Raw genomic sequence first — 16,374 nt, 5'->3', positions numbered from 1 at the left:
CACCCTAATACAATAGGCTGCGCACACTTATGACTATCATGATTGCCTGTATTCCTTTGATGTTTTAAATTTTTCATTAAAACATTTTTGTGCAGCAATCCCTCTTGTTCTTTTTATAATATAAGCGCTTGGGAAGGCTTGATTGCTTTGCACACGCTACCACGTGCACACATAGCAAGAGCATTTTTCAACTTTAGTTAAAGTCACACAGTTTGTTTTTATCTACAGACGCCCCTTTCTTGCATAGGCAGTTTTTTTTTATAAAGGTGAACTATGCCTTTAAGGAGTTGGTTGAGGAGTTTTGTTTACCATAATTAACCTGGACTGTACTGTGATGGCAGATCTCATTATCAATTGTAAACTAGATGTGCACCATGCCTGTCCTAAGAAAGAGTTAAGGATTTCAAGTCTTGGGTGGTACATTGTATGCTAATCCACTGCCCCCTAATTATACATTTCAAGCTAATTTGAACAATACACGCTGCCTATAGATTCCTATGTATAAACCTGCTCCAAAGAAACAACTAGAAAGATACGTTTTTTTTTTTAGTTATTTATAGGTATGCTGTGTGAATGGAAAAACATAGCATATAATGGGGGTTTCTCACATTGGGCTCCGAATACAGAAATACACTTATGCCCTGTACACACGGTCGGACATTGATCAGACATTCCGACAACAAAATCCATGGATTTTTTCCGACGGATGTTGGCTCAAACTTGTCTTGCATACACACGGTCGCACAAAGTTGTCGGAAAATCCGATCGTTCTGAACGTGGTGACGTAAAACATGTACGTCGGGACTATAAACGGGGCAGTAGCCAATAGCTTTCGTCTCTTAATTTATTCTGAGCATGCGTGGCACTTTGTGCGTCGGATTTGTGTACACACGATCGAAATTTCAGACAACGGATTTTGTTGTCGCAAAATTTTATAGCAAGCTCTCAAACTTTGTGTGGCGGAAATTCCGATGGAAAACGTGTGATGGAGCCCACACATGGTCAGAATTTCTGACAACAAGGTCCTATCACATTTTTCGTCGGAAAATCCGACCGTGTGTACAGGGAATAAGAAAAATCAAATTTGCCATATGTACCACATCCAGGGATCTGAACAACATATTATAAGGACCAGTCCATTCCAAACCCCTGCAAATGTTTCATATTTAAACCTCAACACTTAAGAAAATATGAAGAAAGATGAAAATATTGCATGTATAAAAGACTCTTCTTTTTCAACCAAATTAAAATGAAATGAGGTGTCAGCAGGGCTTTTTTCAGTAGGAACTAGGGGGAACTCAGTTTCACCACCTCTGGTCTTCTGCTCCCTGCTCACCACTATCACTTTGTAACACTGAAGTCCAGCTTCTGCGTTTACAAGTTGTACCATATCTCAGGTGCCCAGGGTTCAGTGCAGTCATGGGCAGGAGAGGGTGCGTGGTAGGCTGCACCCTCTGTGGTCTCCATTTTTCTCTGGTGAGCAGTTGTTGATGCTCCTACTGCATGATCTCCCTTGCAAGTGACTGTAGTATTGTATAGTATGCTGGGAGGTACTACCGCCAGTTAGGTGTTTCAGCTTAATATTGCAGCAAAGGTAAGACATATGACAAATGGTGGAGCTTTTAAAGAGGGGGGAGAAAATGAGGGCAGTGGAGGGAGGGGGTTGTATGCAGAGGGAAGAGCTACTATTTGATGCTGTCACGGAACGCCCCACACTCCGCTTGAGTGCTTCCGTCATATACCGCTTCCTAAGTTCTGGAACACGAGTCCAATGGATCTGGCTATAGGAACCCCAAGAACTAGACAACACCAGTCTTGGAGTACATCAGAACTGCCTTTATTTTGAGATCTCACAGACCTTTATACAGCAGGGATGACTCAAAGCTAACCTAATTAACATGACCTAATTTACTACAAAATGTACCCAGACCAGATGACAGTCTTGTGGGCACCGAGCTTCACACATTAATACAATTAACAATACAAATAACAATCTCCCCCCTCCTCAGCCTAGACCATTCGTCTATTAGCCAGGGCTGGTGGCTAATGTGATCAGCTCTCTCAATTAACATAAACACATGTTGATAACACCAGCATCTCCTCACAGGATGTGACCCAGCAGAATGAATCAGTCTTATCAGCAGGGGGCTGCTGGAGGAATCCCCCCTCCCTCTATAGGGACACAAATATACAGTAAGGAGTCCCCATACAATATATACATGACTGAGTCCGATTAATACAGTTCAGACTGGATTTCTCATTCACCTCAAATGCTAGGGCCCATAATCGGTGGGCAACAGGCTTGCACACAGTCCTCTCCAACAGCCTCTGCTCTGGCCTTGCCCGTGACATTTCTCCCCTTTCGGCAGGAGACTAACACAGGAGGAGACCCCAGACGGGTTGACTCCGAAGTTAGTCCACAGCTCCAGTCCTCTACTGCCTGTACCCACACAGTACCCCAAACAAATCATCCCAAACAGTGCATTACTCACCCAGCCATCTTCTGCCTCTCTCAGAGAACATATCTGCCGCTGTGGAGAGGCCCGGACTGGCTCTTCTCCCTGGAATCCTTTCTGCCGCTGGAGAGAAGACAGGGGGACTGGGCTCACTCCATCCTGCTGTTGGGGATCTGGGCCGACTGCCCAGCATCCCTGGGGTATACAGGTGGGGACTGAAGCCCCATCAACCGACACCAGATCAAGCTGCAGTTGTGAGGTGATGACTGCATTCTCTCCTTGGACCTCCACAATTGCAGCAGGTGTGGGGCAGAGGTCTTGGACCCTCTGTCCGGTTGCCAGCACTTCTGCTGGGGGTTTGCCAGGTGGTTCCTCCTCTACAGAAACGTCTATTAAATCCCCAGTCTCTGGAATTGGTAAAAGTGTGGGACAGAGGTCTTGGACCCTCTGTTCAGTTACCAGATCTTCAGCTGGAGAAGTTTGTTTTAACTCCATAGATGCTGCTGGAAGAAAATCACATGTCCCTGTCAGTGTTGTGGGAGAAAGGCTGACTACCTCTTCTCTCAGGAAGGCCGAAGCCACTGTTGGTGCTGGGCAGAACACGGTGAACTTTGGCCCTGATAGCAGCTCTTCTGCTGGAGGCTCATCAGGTTGTTCTTCCTCAGCAGAAAAGTCTATCAAATCCCATGTCTCTGCAACTGATGTCGGGGAATAGGGGTTCACCATCTCCTGTCCATGGAACCCAAAAGATGTTATCATTTCTGGACAGAGGTTAGCAGAGCTCTGCCCTGTTGAGCACTTCAGGTTTGGGGACGGCAATCTCCGGATTTTCCACTGCCGATTCTCTGGCATGCTGCTGAACTTGTTCTAGCAGTTTCCTGTATGCCCTTTCCAGATGCTGTTCCTTCCTTAGCAAATGGTCCAGATCAGGTTTGAGCTCTGAGACCCCTGCAAGACCGAGCATAGATTCTCTATAGTCTCTCATGTCCTCCAGGTCAGGTTCCCCTTCATCGCCAAACATAAAAAGATCTGTAAGGTTCTCCCACAGCAATCCAGGGCCGCCAAAGTCATATCCCTCCGGAGAGCATTCTGTTGTCTCCCCTAAATATCCCTCCTCTGCGTGCCATTGCAGAGCCCGATATCGATTGTCCAGCTCTATCTCCTGCTGGACCAACCTGTCCAACTCAGTCACCCATTGCTCCTGGGGCTGCTCTCCCAGGAATGCCATCCGCAATGCCCGTTGGTCACTGGCCCGTTGCTCTTGGGTTGGAAAGCACTTGCCCTGTTTTATACCAGCGAGACGGAGGGCTGCAATCCAGAGCTCCACCCGAATCAGCTGCCTGAGCTCCAGGTATTCATCCTCAGACACAGTCCTGGTGTACGTTGAAAGGATGATCCGCAGCAGCCCCGGGAATTCTGATGCCAGGTCCATATCTCCGCTGGGGTGACTGAAGTCTGCTATGCTGATCTTGGATCCAGTTGGAGGTTTGGATGTCCCAGACTTCAGACTTCAGGAAGCTTTCCCGCTGCTTGCCACCAATGTCACGGAACGCCCCACACTCCGCTTGAGTGCTTCCGTCATATACCGCTTCCTAAGTTCTGGAACACGAGTCCAATGGATCTGGCTATAGGAACCCCAAGAACTAGACAACACCAGTCTTGGAGTACATCAGAACTGCCTTTATTTTGAGATCTCACAGACCTTTATACAGCAGGGATGACTCAAAGCTAACCTAATTAACATGACCTAATTTACTACAAAATGTACCCAGACCAGATGACAGTCTTGTGGGCACCGAGCTTCACACATTAATACAATTAACAATACAAATAACAATCTCCCCCCTCCTCAGCCTAGACCATTCGTCTATTAGCCAGGGCTGGTGGCTAATGTGATCAGCTCTCTCAATTAACATAAACACATGTTGATAACACCAGCATCTCCTCACAGGATGTGACCCAGCAGAATGAATCAGTCTTATCAGCAGGGGGCTGCTGGAGGAATCCCCCCTCCCTCTTCAGGGACACAAATATACAGTAAGGAGTCCCCATACAATATATACATGACTGAGTCCGATTAATACAGTTCAGACTGGATTTCTCATTCACCTCAAATGCTAGGGCCCATAATCGGTGGGCAACAGGCTTGCACACAGTCCTCTCCAACAGCCTCCGCTCTGGCCTTGCCCGTGACAGATGCCATTTGGCAGGTATGTGTGTGTGGCGGGCATGGTTGAGTTCCTGCACCTATTCTCTGAGAACAAAAGCCCTGGGTGTCAGCAACAGCACAACAAAAGAATTATAATGCCAGAAGTTTGTCCTCTCCATTTGGTTGAAGTTGGAGTAAAGACAAGTAAAGTGGCACTGTTTTTATTTGGTTAAATAGAAGGAACAAATAACTTGTGGAGAGCAGAGGCAGGGGACTTACTTAACAGTCCCAAAACAATATGGCATCAGAGTCTTGACAACACAGGTGACTAGGGTACAACAGTTCTCAGCAACATTTGCGATACTTTACCACAGCCCTAGCAATTTAGGTGTCACTTTAATAATGCTTACATTACCAGAGCAGCATCTGAGTGAAGGGGGTAGCTCACAGGCAGAGCAGCAGTGCAGGTGAACTTAGCAGGCAGATAAAAAATTATTTGTCCCAGCTCTAGAGTCCCCAGATAGCAGAGCCAGTTGAGGTATCCCTGTTCTATCCATCCTCAACAGGAACCTCTCCTTAACACTAAATACACTGTCCCTAACAAGCGAGGATCCTGTCACTACTCTATCCACTTTGAAAATGCATGCTGACTGCAGTGGGACAGTGCTATTTATAGGCATTGCCCTCACTAAAGATGGCTATGGAGGTCATATAGTGTTGCAACATCCAATTGGACAGCTGCTTCCCTAATGACACCTACTGAGGTTTCGGAGGAACAAAGCTGCATTCATCTTCCATTGCCTCTGTACAACGGCCAGCAAAACAGCACCACTTACAGAGGGGTGGTTTAAACTTGACTTGCCTACACCCCGCCCCCCACCCCCCCCTTTGACAGATGCTGTTCTCGGCATTGGAAGCACACAAATGCAAAATACAACTTCTCATAAGACACAAATGGATTGACAACAAGCAGCTTTATACAACATAGTCATAATACTTTGCAGGCAACTGCCCTCGGTTAGACCTAATGGGACAAAGACCTCACTGTCATCCTCTGGCTCAACGTCAGGACTTTCAGTTATTGTAGGTTGCTCAGAGGCCTCAGGTGCTTGGGGGTTATCGTGGTCAGGCATAACACCCTCACCTGAGTGGGCAACAGTATCCATGGAGGGGTCCATAGGCTCAACAGGACACTTAACATCTTCACATGGGTCCTCAGTAATGTTCTCGAGAGCAACAGTTGGACTTTCTCTATCAGGACAGCCAGGATCCAGAAGATCCTGGACTCAATGGGTGGCATATTTTATTCCATGGAAACTTCCTAGATGGAAGGATTATCCATGATACTAGTGTTCTCCCAATCTGAAGCGGGTCTGGTGGAACAATCCCCAGTCAGAACACAGGTTTCGGTGAAGGAAATAGGTCAAGGAAATAGGTAAAGGAAATAGGTTTCAGTGAAGATGTTTCTTGACAGACTCAGGACCTTCAGATACCACATCGTACACAGGGGACAGTGGGTACTGTTGTTTCTCCACTCAATACGGGGTAATCTCCCACCGAGGTTCCAATTGGCTACCTTTGGCTTTTTCCTGGACAACTGGCTGCTGGAAGTTACTTCCTAAGATCTTTTGTTAAAAAAATTGGACAAAACATTCAATCTACCTTAAAGATAATGCTTGCAGTTAGAATACAAAAGAGTCCCATTACCCTGCTGCTGCCATACATATTTTGGACCTAATTGTAGAGTCTTTTCAAAATGACTTTGACCCTGCGAAAGGAGAGAGTAAAAAGGTACAGATCACTGGTTCCCTCATTGACTGAGCACCCTCTGTAAAAATGTAGGATGATTATTAAAGTTCTGAAGATGTCCATTAATAATCAAAAATTTTTGAGATGGGAGGAGATACAGGTGGTCAGAAAAGCCATTATATCATTGCAAACTCAGGGTTAGCCTGATATGTGATTGTACAGACAGGTAATGTAATACCCGTTGTGTACAACTGTCAAGAAGACACCACATCGCCTTCTCTTATTCTAAAGTGGCAGAAATTATTTGTATGGGTTTATAAGAACCTAGTGCCACTGAGCGTAGTCCAGATACAATAAGGTAGATAATGTTTTGACAGAAGAAAATTCCTCTTGTAGATTAGGAAATCAGTCAGGAAATTGTCCACCTATGGTTCCTACCACAAATAGATCTTGTAAACCAGTGGTCATCAACCCTGTCCTCAGGGCTCACTAACAGGCCAGGTTTGCAAGATAACTGAAATACATCACAGGTGATATAATTTGCTGCTCAGTGATTGCAGTATTCTAGTCTGCATCTCCCCAAGGTAATACATAAAACCTGGTCTGTTAGTGGGCCCTGAGGACAGGGTTGATGACCACTGTTGTAAACAACCGAACCAAAGATGCTCCACCATTTAGATTGCATAATGATCAAGATGTGAAAAAACAATCCCCTGCGCTAAAGATACTAATTAGTGATTAGGCCTGCCGCTGCTGTACATGACATACGTCAAAGCATGGAAAAAAAGGGTATAGGTACAACAGCGCTGACAGCCTGAATACATACAATAAAGTGCAACTGTAATGGATACAAAATTAAGTGCAAAATGAATCCAAAAAAAAACAAAAATAAATCAAGCATGTAGCCAGTGAAAGCCTAAAAAACACGTGCAAATATGTATAAACTTCTAGGTGCCTTACACAGGTGTTGCTAATTTCTAATACTGATTTGCACTATTTCTAGCACAGCAGCGCCTGTGGAAGGCACCTGTGACAGGGACCTTCCAACTAGAAGTTTACACATATTTGCACGTGTTTTTTAAGCTTTCACTGTGGCTACATGCTTGATATATTTTTTGTTTTTTATTCATTTTGCACTTAATTTTGGATGCATTACAGTTGCACTTTATTTTATTTATTCAGGCTGTCAGCGCTGTGGTACTTAAACCCTTTTTATCCATAATGATCAAGAGGTTTCAGACCCTGAGTAATTTGTTGTCTCTTAATACCAATGATTTCCACAGTTCTGAAAATATATTGATGTGCAAAATAGTGGCAGCTATAGTTTCAGCAAGACCAATAACTTGGTTTATGCAACTGCTAGAAGAACTGCCTGAGGATCAGCCATGTGTTCTCCCCTCAAACAGGACCTCCTGCTTCAAAGCATTCTAATCCATCCACACCTTCCAGAACTTTTCTGGAGGAAAATGTAGTCTATTCCATCCACATCTTCCAGACCTTTTCTCCTGAAAGATTGCTTTTTTTCAGCCAAAGACCTCTTAGACGATTTGAATAAATGTGACCACAATGACAGAGTACAGATTGCTTTCATACTCAAACTGAACTTCTCAAAATTACCTCACTTTAGAATTTTGTGTTCCTGAATAAAACAGACAGAAATCTGTTGGAGCACATTATTTGTTCCGTTTCCAGCACTTTTAGCTGCTATTACCAGAATCTTACTTCAGATGCACAGTTAAAGGGTTATTTAAGGTTCTTAAGAATAGTTGATTCCCGAACCCTTTAAGTCAATGTAAGAAATTCCACTAAACATGTCTAACAAGTGAACAACATAATGCCATCTTGAGCACTTTACCCCTAGGTTGCCTTTGGTTACATTTTTTTGTCTTTATGTTTTACTGCTCCTTCATCCCCACAGGAGGAATAGCTTACATGTGACCATAAATCTTAAAACATACTTTAATAGAGCACAGCTGTTTAGTAAACACACTAATCTTTTCATGCAGCAGTTGGGTTCACAGAACTACATTCTCATTCCACTACAGCAAAAGCAGCAACCTGGTTCAGCTGGTACTTGTTCTGGTTAAGCATACCAAGTATGTATCCTCCTTTTCACCAGTATCTACCTTCACCAGACAACACAATACTGACATTCTGGCCTCAAAAGATACTTCTTTTGACCTTGCAGTTCTGCACAGAATACACAGAATGCTTAACAAGAATCTTTTCCCCTTTCTTCTTTGCTGCTTTACCATAGTACCATAGTGTGTGCCTCTGCTAGAACCAAAATAAGTCTACAGTAAGTCTACAGTAAGACTAATGCCACGTACACACGACCGGACTTTACGGCATACTTGGTTTGGCGGACCGGAGTCTGTTGGACAATTCGATCGTGTGTGGGCTCCAGCTGACTTTTTTTCCCCAAAAGTTTGACGGACCTAGAAATGAAACATGTTTCAAATCTTTTCGACAGACTCGAGTCCGGTCGAAAAGTCCGCTCGTCTGTATGCTAGTCCAACGGACAAAAAACGACGCTAGGGCACCTATTGGCTACTGGCTATGAACTTCCTTGTTTAAGTCCGGTCGTACGTCATCATGTACGAATCAGTCGGACTTTGGTTGATCGTGTGTAGGCAAGTCCGTTCATTCGGAAAGTCCGTCATAAAGTCTGTCGAAAAGTCCGCAGGATAAAGTCTGCCGTAAAGTCCGCTCGTGTGTACGCGGCATTACCTTTGAACTTGTCTAATCATTTGGGATATAGACAACACAAAGGTATCGCCCCATCAAAAAATTGTAAGTGCTTCTTTTTGCTAACAAACACAAAAAACACATAGAGAAATAAACAGATTTGATTTTTTTTTTTTTTGGCAGGTAAAATTTACAAAATATATTATACAGTAAATCTTCAATTATATAATTTACTGTTGCCATGTTCTATAGGTAACCTTTCCAAGAAAAAACAAAATTGGTTGAGATCGACAAGGTGTACAATATTGTTCCTACCAATATACCTGCTGGAGTTGATACCACCCTTAACCAGGAACCACTTGACAGCTACACGTGCGTTACTGCAGATATAAGAACAATATAGATGCTTGCAAAGTTCATCTTCAGCATTGCCGATCCACTCAATAAAAATTCTTCTACTTACAGCATGTTCACATTTTCCCCTTGGCCAATGCTCCAGTGGCATCCTTAAAGTGAACTGGTGCTTTGCCCATGCATAGATCTAGTCAGAGACTCCAAAGAACAGAGGATTGTCTCCTTGCTTTTTGTGTGACAGCTCTGGGCCAATCAACAAGAACATGTCCCTGTGTATTTGGAAGCACTAGTTTTTTCATTTGCTCCCAATGGATGAATAGATTGGTTGGAGAGCTAAAGACAAGTAAGTGTGTGCTGATGCTGATGGGATTGTTTTAAGTGACCTTCTATCGATTTGTGATCTTGTCATTGCCAAAATATAACACAGGGCATTTCCTGCACTATATAGAACCCGCCTTTTGGTGTGTATAGTGAAAAGTAAAGGGGCCAAGTAAGGGGGCCTCAACAGACCATTCAATCCTCATGGAGGAAGTAGCCAGATCTGGGTGGTGTGGCTATGGACTGATCCATCATATGTAGATGTGAATCCAGAGATCGCATACAGAAAATACTTTTAGGGATTTTGCACTTAATAAATAATGTGTATTATGGACAGTTGCACTTTATTCTGTTGGCTATGTTGCTTCCATGGATTAAGTTAATTCCTCACATAACATAATGCTCGAACAGCAGTACAATATATAAAATACAGCTCAGTATACCAGATTTCACCTAGAGCAGAGTTGCTACAACTGCTGAAATTGTTCCTTAGGGGGGAAGGGAACTGCAATCGTTCGTCATACACTAGTATCAATGTCAAAAAAGATTTAAAAAATAATGAAAAGTGTAGGTGCCTGTGAATGTCCACCAGAGACAACCTAGGAACAAGGTCAAACATGTCTATCCATCGGGGAGCTTTAAGTAGATGTTTTTACTCTTTGTCAGTTCATACAGATAAGGCCTAAGCCATTATCACTACTAAAAGATATACTTATCTACAGCGTAGATTGGTGGTAAAACAAACTGTAGATAGTTGGATCACAGCCCAAAGTCCGAGCATTATCTAATGTGTACAGCCAGATGTAGTGTCAGACAGTTAACAACATTCCACTCAGTAAGCATTTAATATGACTAAGAAAGGACACAGCTATTCACCGTTTGTGGTTTTATATTGATTTTTCAATCTCCAGTAGAAACTCTGTAGACATAATCAAATCCTTTACAGTGTTGATGTTTAATTTCTCATTATATCTGACACCTCTATTTTTTTATGTAACTGCAGACAAATACAAGGCAAAAAAAATGTTCTAATTAGAAAATTACTCTCAAGCTTATAAAACCGCATTGTTGTGTTTTTAACTGTTGAGGATGAAACATTTCTATAAGTATTTGTATGATTTGTATAATTTTCTGTGCTTTCTATCAAAATCATAAAAGTCACTTTACATGTATACATGGACATATTTAAAGGGTCATCTCTCCTGATAGTATAGTTATGAGTTGAGTGTGTTAGAACGAACCTCTTAGGGCCCACTCATACCATATGCATTGGGCTGGTTTGGGCACCATTACCCAATGTAGCTCCAAAGCATACACAAGGAAAATTTCCCTATGTCCAATTGTTTCAGTTTTTTGCCAATGCAGTGCATTGGTGTACACGGAAAAAAGTGTGACAGATTGCATTTCTATGCAACGCACTGAGGTACATAAAGTTGAATGAAATGTCAATTTGTCACATTTCAATAAAGTAAAGAAAAAAGGGTAAGCAGAGTGATACATTGCAACAAAACATTGCACCACCCTTTCACAGCACACACCAGAGGGTGCAGAATATGTAGAGCTAAATGTGCACCAACTGGTGTGACAAGGCCCTTACTTACTCGTATTTGTCAGGGAATCCAAAGGTGAGATATCCAATGCAGTTAATGGCTCTGCTACCCCACCCAACCCCATACAAGAGTCTCACTTCTCCAGGAGAAGCAGGGGTTTTGGTCCAACTGTTGCATTCTCCACAATGTAAATTCAATGCAAAATTCAATAGAGAGAGAGTGGGATTCTCTTGTTATGGTGGAGCAGGGAATTCAGCTAAAGAATCTACCTGATTCCCAAAAAAATTAAACAAGCTGGTTGAAAATGAAAACAATCCATGTCTACTTAGAGCTTACATTTCAGCTGATTGGCCCTTTAATAATGCAGTTTAAAGAGCAATGATGATGTCATGTATGAGGCCACCAGAATCATCATTCTTCAGTTTGGAGCACTCAAGAGAGTGAAAGATAATTGCTGATTAATTGATATGGGTTACTGCATTTTGCTTAATTAGAGAAGCCTAAATATCCATTAATGCCTCACATGATACCACAAATTTGTACTTGTTGGATAATGATAACAAACATATTTTTTTTTCCAGTAAATGGAAATGGTATTTATATAGAATCATTTTATTAAGGTAACAAAAGTTGGCCATAGAATCTGTAACATGATTATAGAATTCTTTTTTTGTAATGGATTTTTGTAACCATATGGTTTGTTGTAAAAAAATGTAAATGTTTGACCTAAGGTTTGTTGAACATCACAGCAGGATATTGTATGAGAAAATGCAGTATATTCCAGCGGTTAGATTGTTTGTAAATGCATTAACAAAAGCACTGTGTGACTGTACCCTTAGGGCATACTGTTCCAACATTTTGCTTAGGCTACTTAACAATATCATAAGGCTCAGATTTCCTACTTTGTAGTGACAGCTGAACAGAGGCAACATTTAAAACTTCTTTCTCTGCTTAAGCCCAAGCGGCTGTCATAATCACCAAGCTTCAGACTAACTCATTTGGGCTTAATTAAAAGTATTTCAAAAATCAGGTCTGCCTATAGCCACAAGGGCTGAACTTGAGAACCCCTGAGTATAGACTGTACATTTTGAGTAACTCAGTAATATTTCAGCAATAGCACAATCACAAAGATGTATCTTATGTTGAATTGGTAATTGCAAAGTTAGTCCTGGTGGAAAGTTACTGCAAAATCCTGCAAAGCTCTCTTTTGTGAAACCACTAGTTAGTGAAAAATATAACTAAAATAATAATAGTAATAATAACAATAATAATAGGAGTAATAATAAATACTCACCCTCCCAATTAGCACAGGTTCTGGTCCTGCATATTCTTCAATTACAAAGAACTGGTTCCAGACCCAACTACGTTTGGACCGTGGAGGAGGACCAGGCCCCTGAGGAGGAGATGATGGAGACCCAGCCTCTCCACTAAGACCAGGAGACATGTCCTCCAAAACTGGTACCGTGGAGGAGCAGCCCAGAAGAAGCAGAGAGAGTAGAGGACACAAGTGAAGGGCAGGCATTGGGAAGATGCAAACCCGGTAGAAGAATGATAAGTCCAGTGGACAGAAGTCACAACAAACTGCAACTTCTTTGTTGTTTGGTGAAACCTTCCATGTAGTTAAGAGGTGAAATTTACAATGCACCTCAATCCATGTGATGTGAGACTGGCAGAGAAAAAAGGCAAGAGAGGAAGAAAAGGTTACAATGTAGGACTACTCAGCCTTCCCTTCATCATTAAAGCATTTTCAGTGAATAGGTTTATTAACTTTTTATTTCTAAAATCTTTTCTGTGTTCTAATTAATTCTTACAAATTACTGTATTAATAGTAACTATGGCTGACTGCAATATATCAAGCTGTGCACTACATCAGGCCCAGCATTTGCATTTTAATTGGTTGCACTTACTGCACTTTTTTTTGCACTACTTAATAAAATAAGGCAGACTGTGCATTCGCCATTACCAGCACTTGTTAACCTCTTGTGTTGCACAGCCTTTTTTTTTTTTTTTGGGCCACTACTTCATAAGTCTAGCATAGTAATGCTGATAATGGCATGTATCCTTACTGCACTTGAAATAGACTATTATCCTTTGCCGTATAGTCAACAGCTGCAGCAGTGAGCCATGGGCATCCTTGAGGTCAGCTGGGACATAACAGGGAGTGTCTGTCATTAGTACATGAGAAGCAAGTGGACTTAGAAAGTCAACTGCCTCCAGTTTTGTCTGAAGCATAAGTAAAAGGATAGAAGCAGAAGAAGCTTAGCAAGAATGATATTCAGAGCTGTGCTGCTCTTGTCTGCACTTTTGTTTTTCTCTCTCCAGATCTCCTCTGCGTTCTCCCCCCTCTCCCTGCAGGCCTGATCTTTTATGTGAAAGGGTTTTGACTGTTCTTTCTTACCTCTCTCTCTCTTCTCCCCTTGACTATAGGAGATTTTGTTTTATTTCTAACTCATGTTCTCTCACTCAAGCATTCCCACTGTTTATCTCTCAGTTTCTTCTCCCCATTGCACCCCCCTCCTTGTCTAGAAGTTATTTCCCCTGTTTGGTTTTAGCTGTGTACAAATTGTACCATCTGTCTCTCCTCTCTACTTCTCCTTCCCTTTCTCCTCTCGCTTCTCCATTCTCCCTCTGTCTCTTTGTATGCCCGTCATGTTCAACACTTTACGCTTTACTGCAATAAGAAGAGGATAAGAAATCATAGGGAGAGAGACTCAGAGAGGGAGGGGGATAGAAAAAGGGAGAGATAAAGAGAAGAGGAAGAAAAACAAAACAGACAAAATGGGTAAGAGGGAAAGAAAAATGCCTAAAAGGATGGAAAGATGAAGAAGAAGAAATAAAGAAAGAATGGACATGAAACAAGGGCTGGGCAGAAGACTAGGGAGGGTGTAGAGGATGGCAGCAGCTTGCCTGGACACAATTTGTGCCACTGCAGAAGTTCTGTGGCTCTAAGGGACACACATGACCATCTGGTGACACATCTCAGTGATAGCAACAAATATCCTGCAGTAACTCCTTAGAGGCTCACATAGGTGACCAGAATGAAGACAAGTCACAGCATTCATCTTTCAATGATTTATGTGTGTTTTTTCTGTGGGTTATGCATAACAAACTTATACTCTGTGATGTATTTCTTTTACTTTATCTCTACTCATTTCCATTTAGATATTTCCAGTGTCCTGCCATCTGGATCTGTCCTTTTTTCACATTACCGTTCCTCCCGCTATCTTCATTCCAACTGCTTGTAAAATTCATGTCTCTTCTCCCTGTAGGGTTTAGTGGATTATTCTAGTGTGGTGGATGCTGGGTATTAACTTTCACATATAAATGACAATTTTCTTCTTGAGACAGTATCTGCGCATCACATGAATTAAACTCTTACATATACATGTCAGGTGGATTGTCTGCCAGGGAGCGTGTACAGAATGCTGTGTTTGACATTCTGATAGGGTCATTGATCATCTCTCTCTCCCCATCTTATTGCTCCCTAAAACTCCTTATTGGATCCCATTTCAGCATCCTATAAAGCTTCTATTGCCTGGCATAAGTGCTCCTTGTAATGCCTGATTACTCCATTTGGTGCAATTGATCCCATTGTTCAGTTAAATCTCTTCTCACTGCATCTCCTTTTTACAATGCATAAAACTGTTTTCTATAGCTGTTCCATTACTTATATTGCTCCACATAACCTTTCCCTATAAATCCGATATTGCTCTACATAAATTCTCTAATTGCTCCATAATTACTCCCTAGAAATGGGTTCCTTTACCCAGTTTAACCTTCTACAAGACGTGCACCATATAACTTCTATTTTTGCCCTTATCTGCCCTCAAAGCTCCTCCTTATTCACGTTTCCTCCAACTGACCATCATTGGAAATAGTGGCTGTCAGTTACCACCTCAGCCCATATGTCCTCTCTGTTCAACCTTCCACATAACTCCAACAACTGGTAAATAGAACTCCCGTTTATAACACCTCCTGGAACACATCAAGTAACCAGAACTCCTCCTACTGCTCCTAGTGTATGCTGTTGCACTGTGTGCAAAATGATCATGCAGACAGCTTGGACCCAACTGTGCTTCTTCAATGTTTTCCGATGTAATTGGGAACATTCACATGTGTGTATAAACACATTAGCTCTGCATGAATGCAGTGCACATTAAGCATGCTGTGCATCTGAACGCTCACGTCAGTCTTAGGAGAGTACGTCTGCTCACACGTCCATACAGAAATACACTCACATATGTATATGTATCATTCTATACGGTTATGCACACAATCTCCATGTGTTCACAGGTGTTGGCTGTGCCTCTCCTACAGACAACATAGATTACCTGTCCATCACACACATGCCACATACACTCACCACACTCAAGCAGAAGTTTCAACGCACCGTATAACTCCAGACGTATGAGACAGACCGCTGCAAAAGACAGGTCAAGATGTGGCAGAGACCTCTGCAGAACTAGCTCCACATGGGTGCCAAAGACCACCGAAGGGATAGATGCTATTATATGAGAGAGAGCTGTAGAGACTGCTCCAGTTGTGAGGCAGACTCCTGAGTTCCAGATGTGAGAGAGGACAAGACTGCTGCAGAGACAGCTCCAAATCTGTGAGAGCCTGCTGCAGAGACCATGTGATAGAGAGGAACAGACAATGTTAGAGACAGTTAGTGCAGACAGTGCTAGAGAGTGAGAGGATGAGACATGCAGGGTGAGGGTGATGGACTAATGGAGCTAGACAGAGAAAGAAAGGGAGACAGGCAGATACAGGTTCCTGCAGATGCTGCTCTGGTTTTAGAGCGAGTGATGCTGATAATACGAGTTGACATGCACCCCCCCAAATCCTCTGCACTCTCCCCCTCCTCCTCCTCCTCAGTCTCTCTCTTTTTCTATCTCTCCTCCTCTTTCTTCCTCTTTCTCCTTTCCACTAATACAAGAGGACACAAAGAACAGAGAGAGACAGAGACAAAGTGACAGCGAGAAACCAGAGGGACAAGGAGTGAAATAAACACAGAGCTCACAATGGTCAAGCAGCAGCAAGACGTATATAAGGAAAAATTGGAAAGCAAGAGATAGATGAATGGACAGATAGATAGATAGCTAGATAGAAA

General features: G+C 42.6%; 1 protein-coding gene across 6 annotated transcripts in view; it reads right to left on the bottom strand.

Annotated features, from left to right (window-relative positions):
- The window catches only part of CDH24 (cadherin 24), a 173,106-nt gene extending 157,007 nt beyond the window's left edge, over positions 1-16,099 (bottom strand). The window contains exons 1-3 of one of the 6 annotated variants that reach the window (XM_073632366.1): positions 15,655-16,099; positions 14,474-14,527; positions 12,559-12,930 (exon numbers count right to left, since the gene is read on the bottom strand). In XM_073632366.1, coding sequence (XP_073488467.1) covers positions 12,559-12,930; positions 14,474-14,494 — 393 coding nt within the window. In that variant the 5' untranslated portion in view covers positions 14,495-14,527; positions 15,655-16,099. The other 5 variants (XM_073632381.1, XM_073632410.1, XM_073632402.1 and 2 more) reach the window with 5 other exon arrangements.
- Positions 16,100-16,374: the final 275 nt, after the last annotated feature.

The sequence above is a fragment of the Aquarana catesbeiana genome, linkage group LG01 (assembly GCF_042186555.1).
Source record: "Aquarana catesbeiana isolate 2022-GZ linkage group LG01, ASM4218655v1, whole genome shotgun sequence".
NCBI classification, from domain to species: Eukaryota; Metazoa; Chordata; class Amphibia; order Anura; family Ranidae; genus Aquarana; species Aquarana catesbeiana.
The sequence above is the reverse complement of the archived record's forward strand: the minus strand, read 5'-3'. Positions and strand labels throughout refer to the sequence as shown.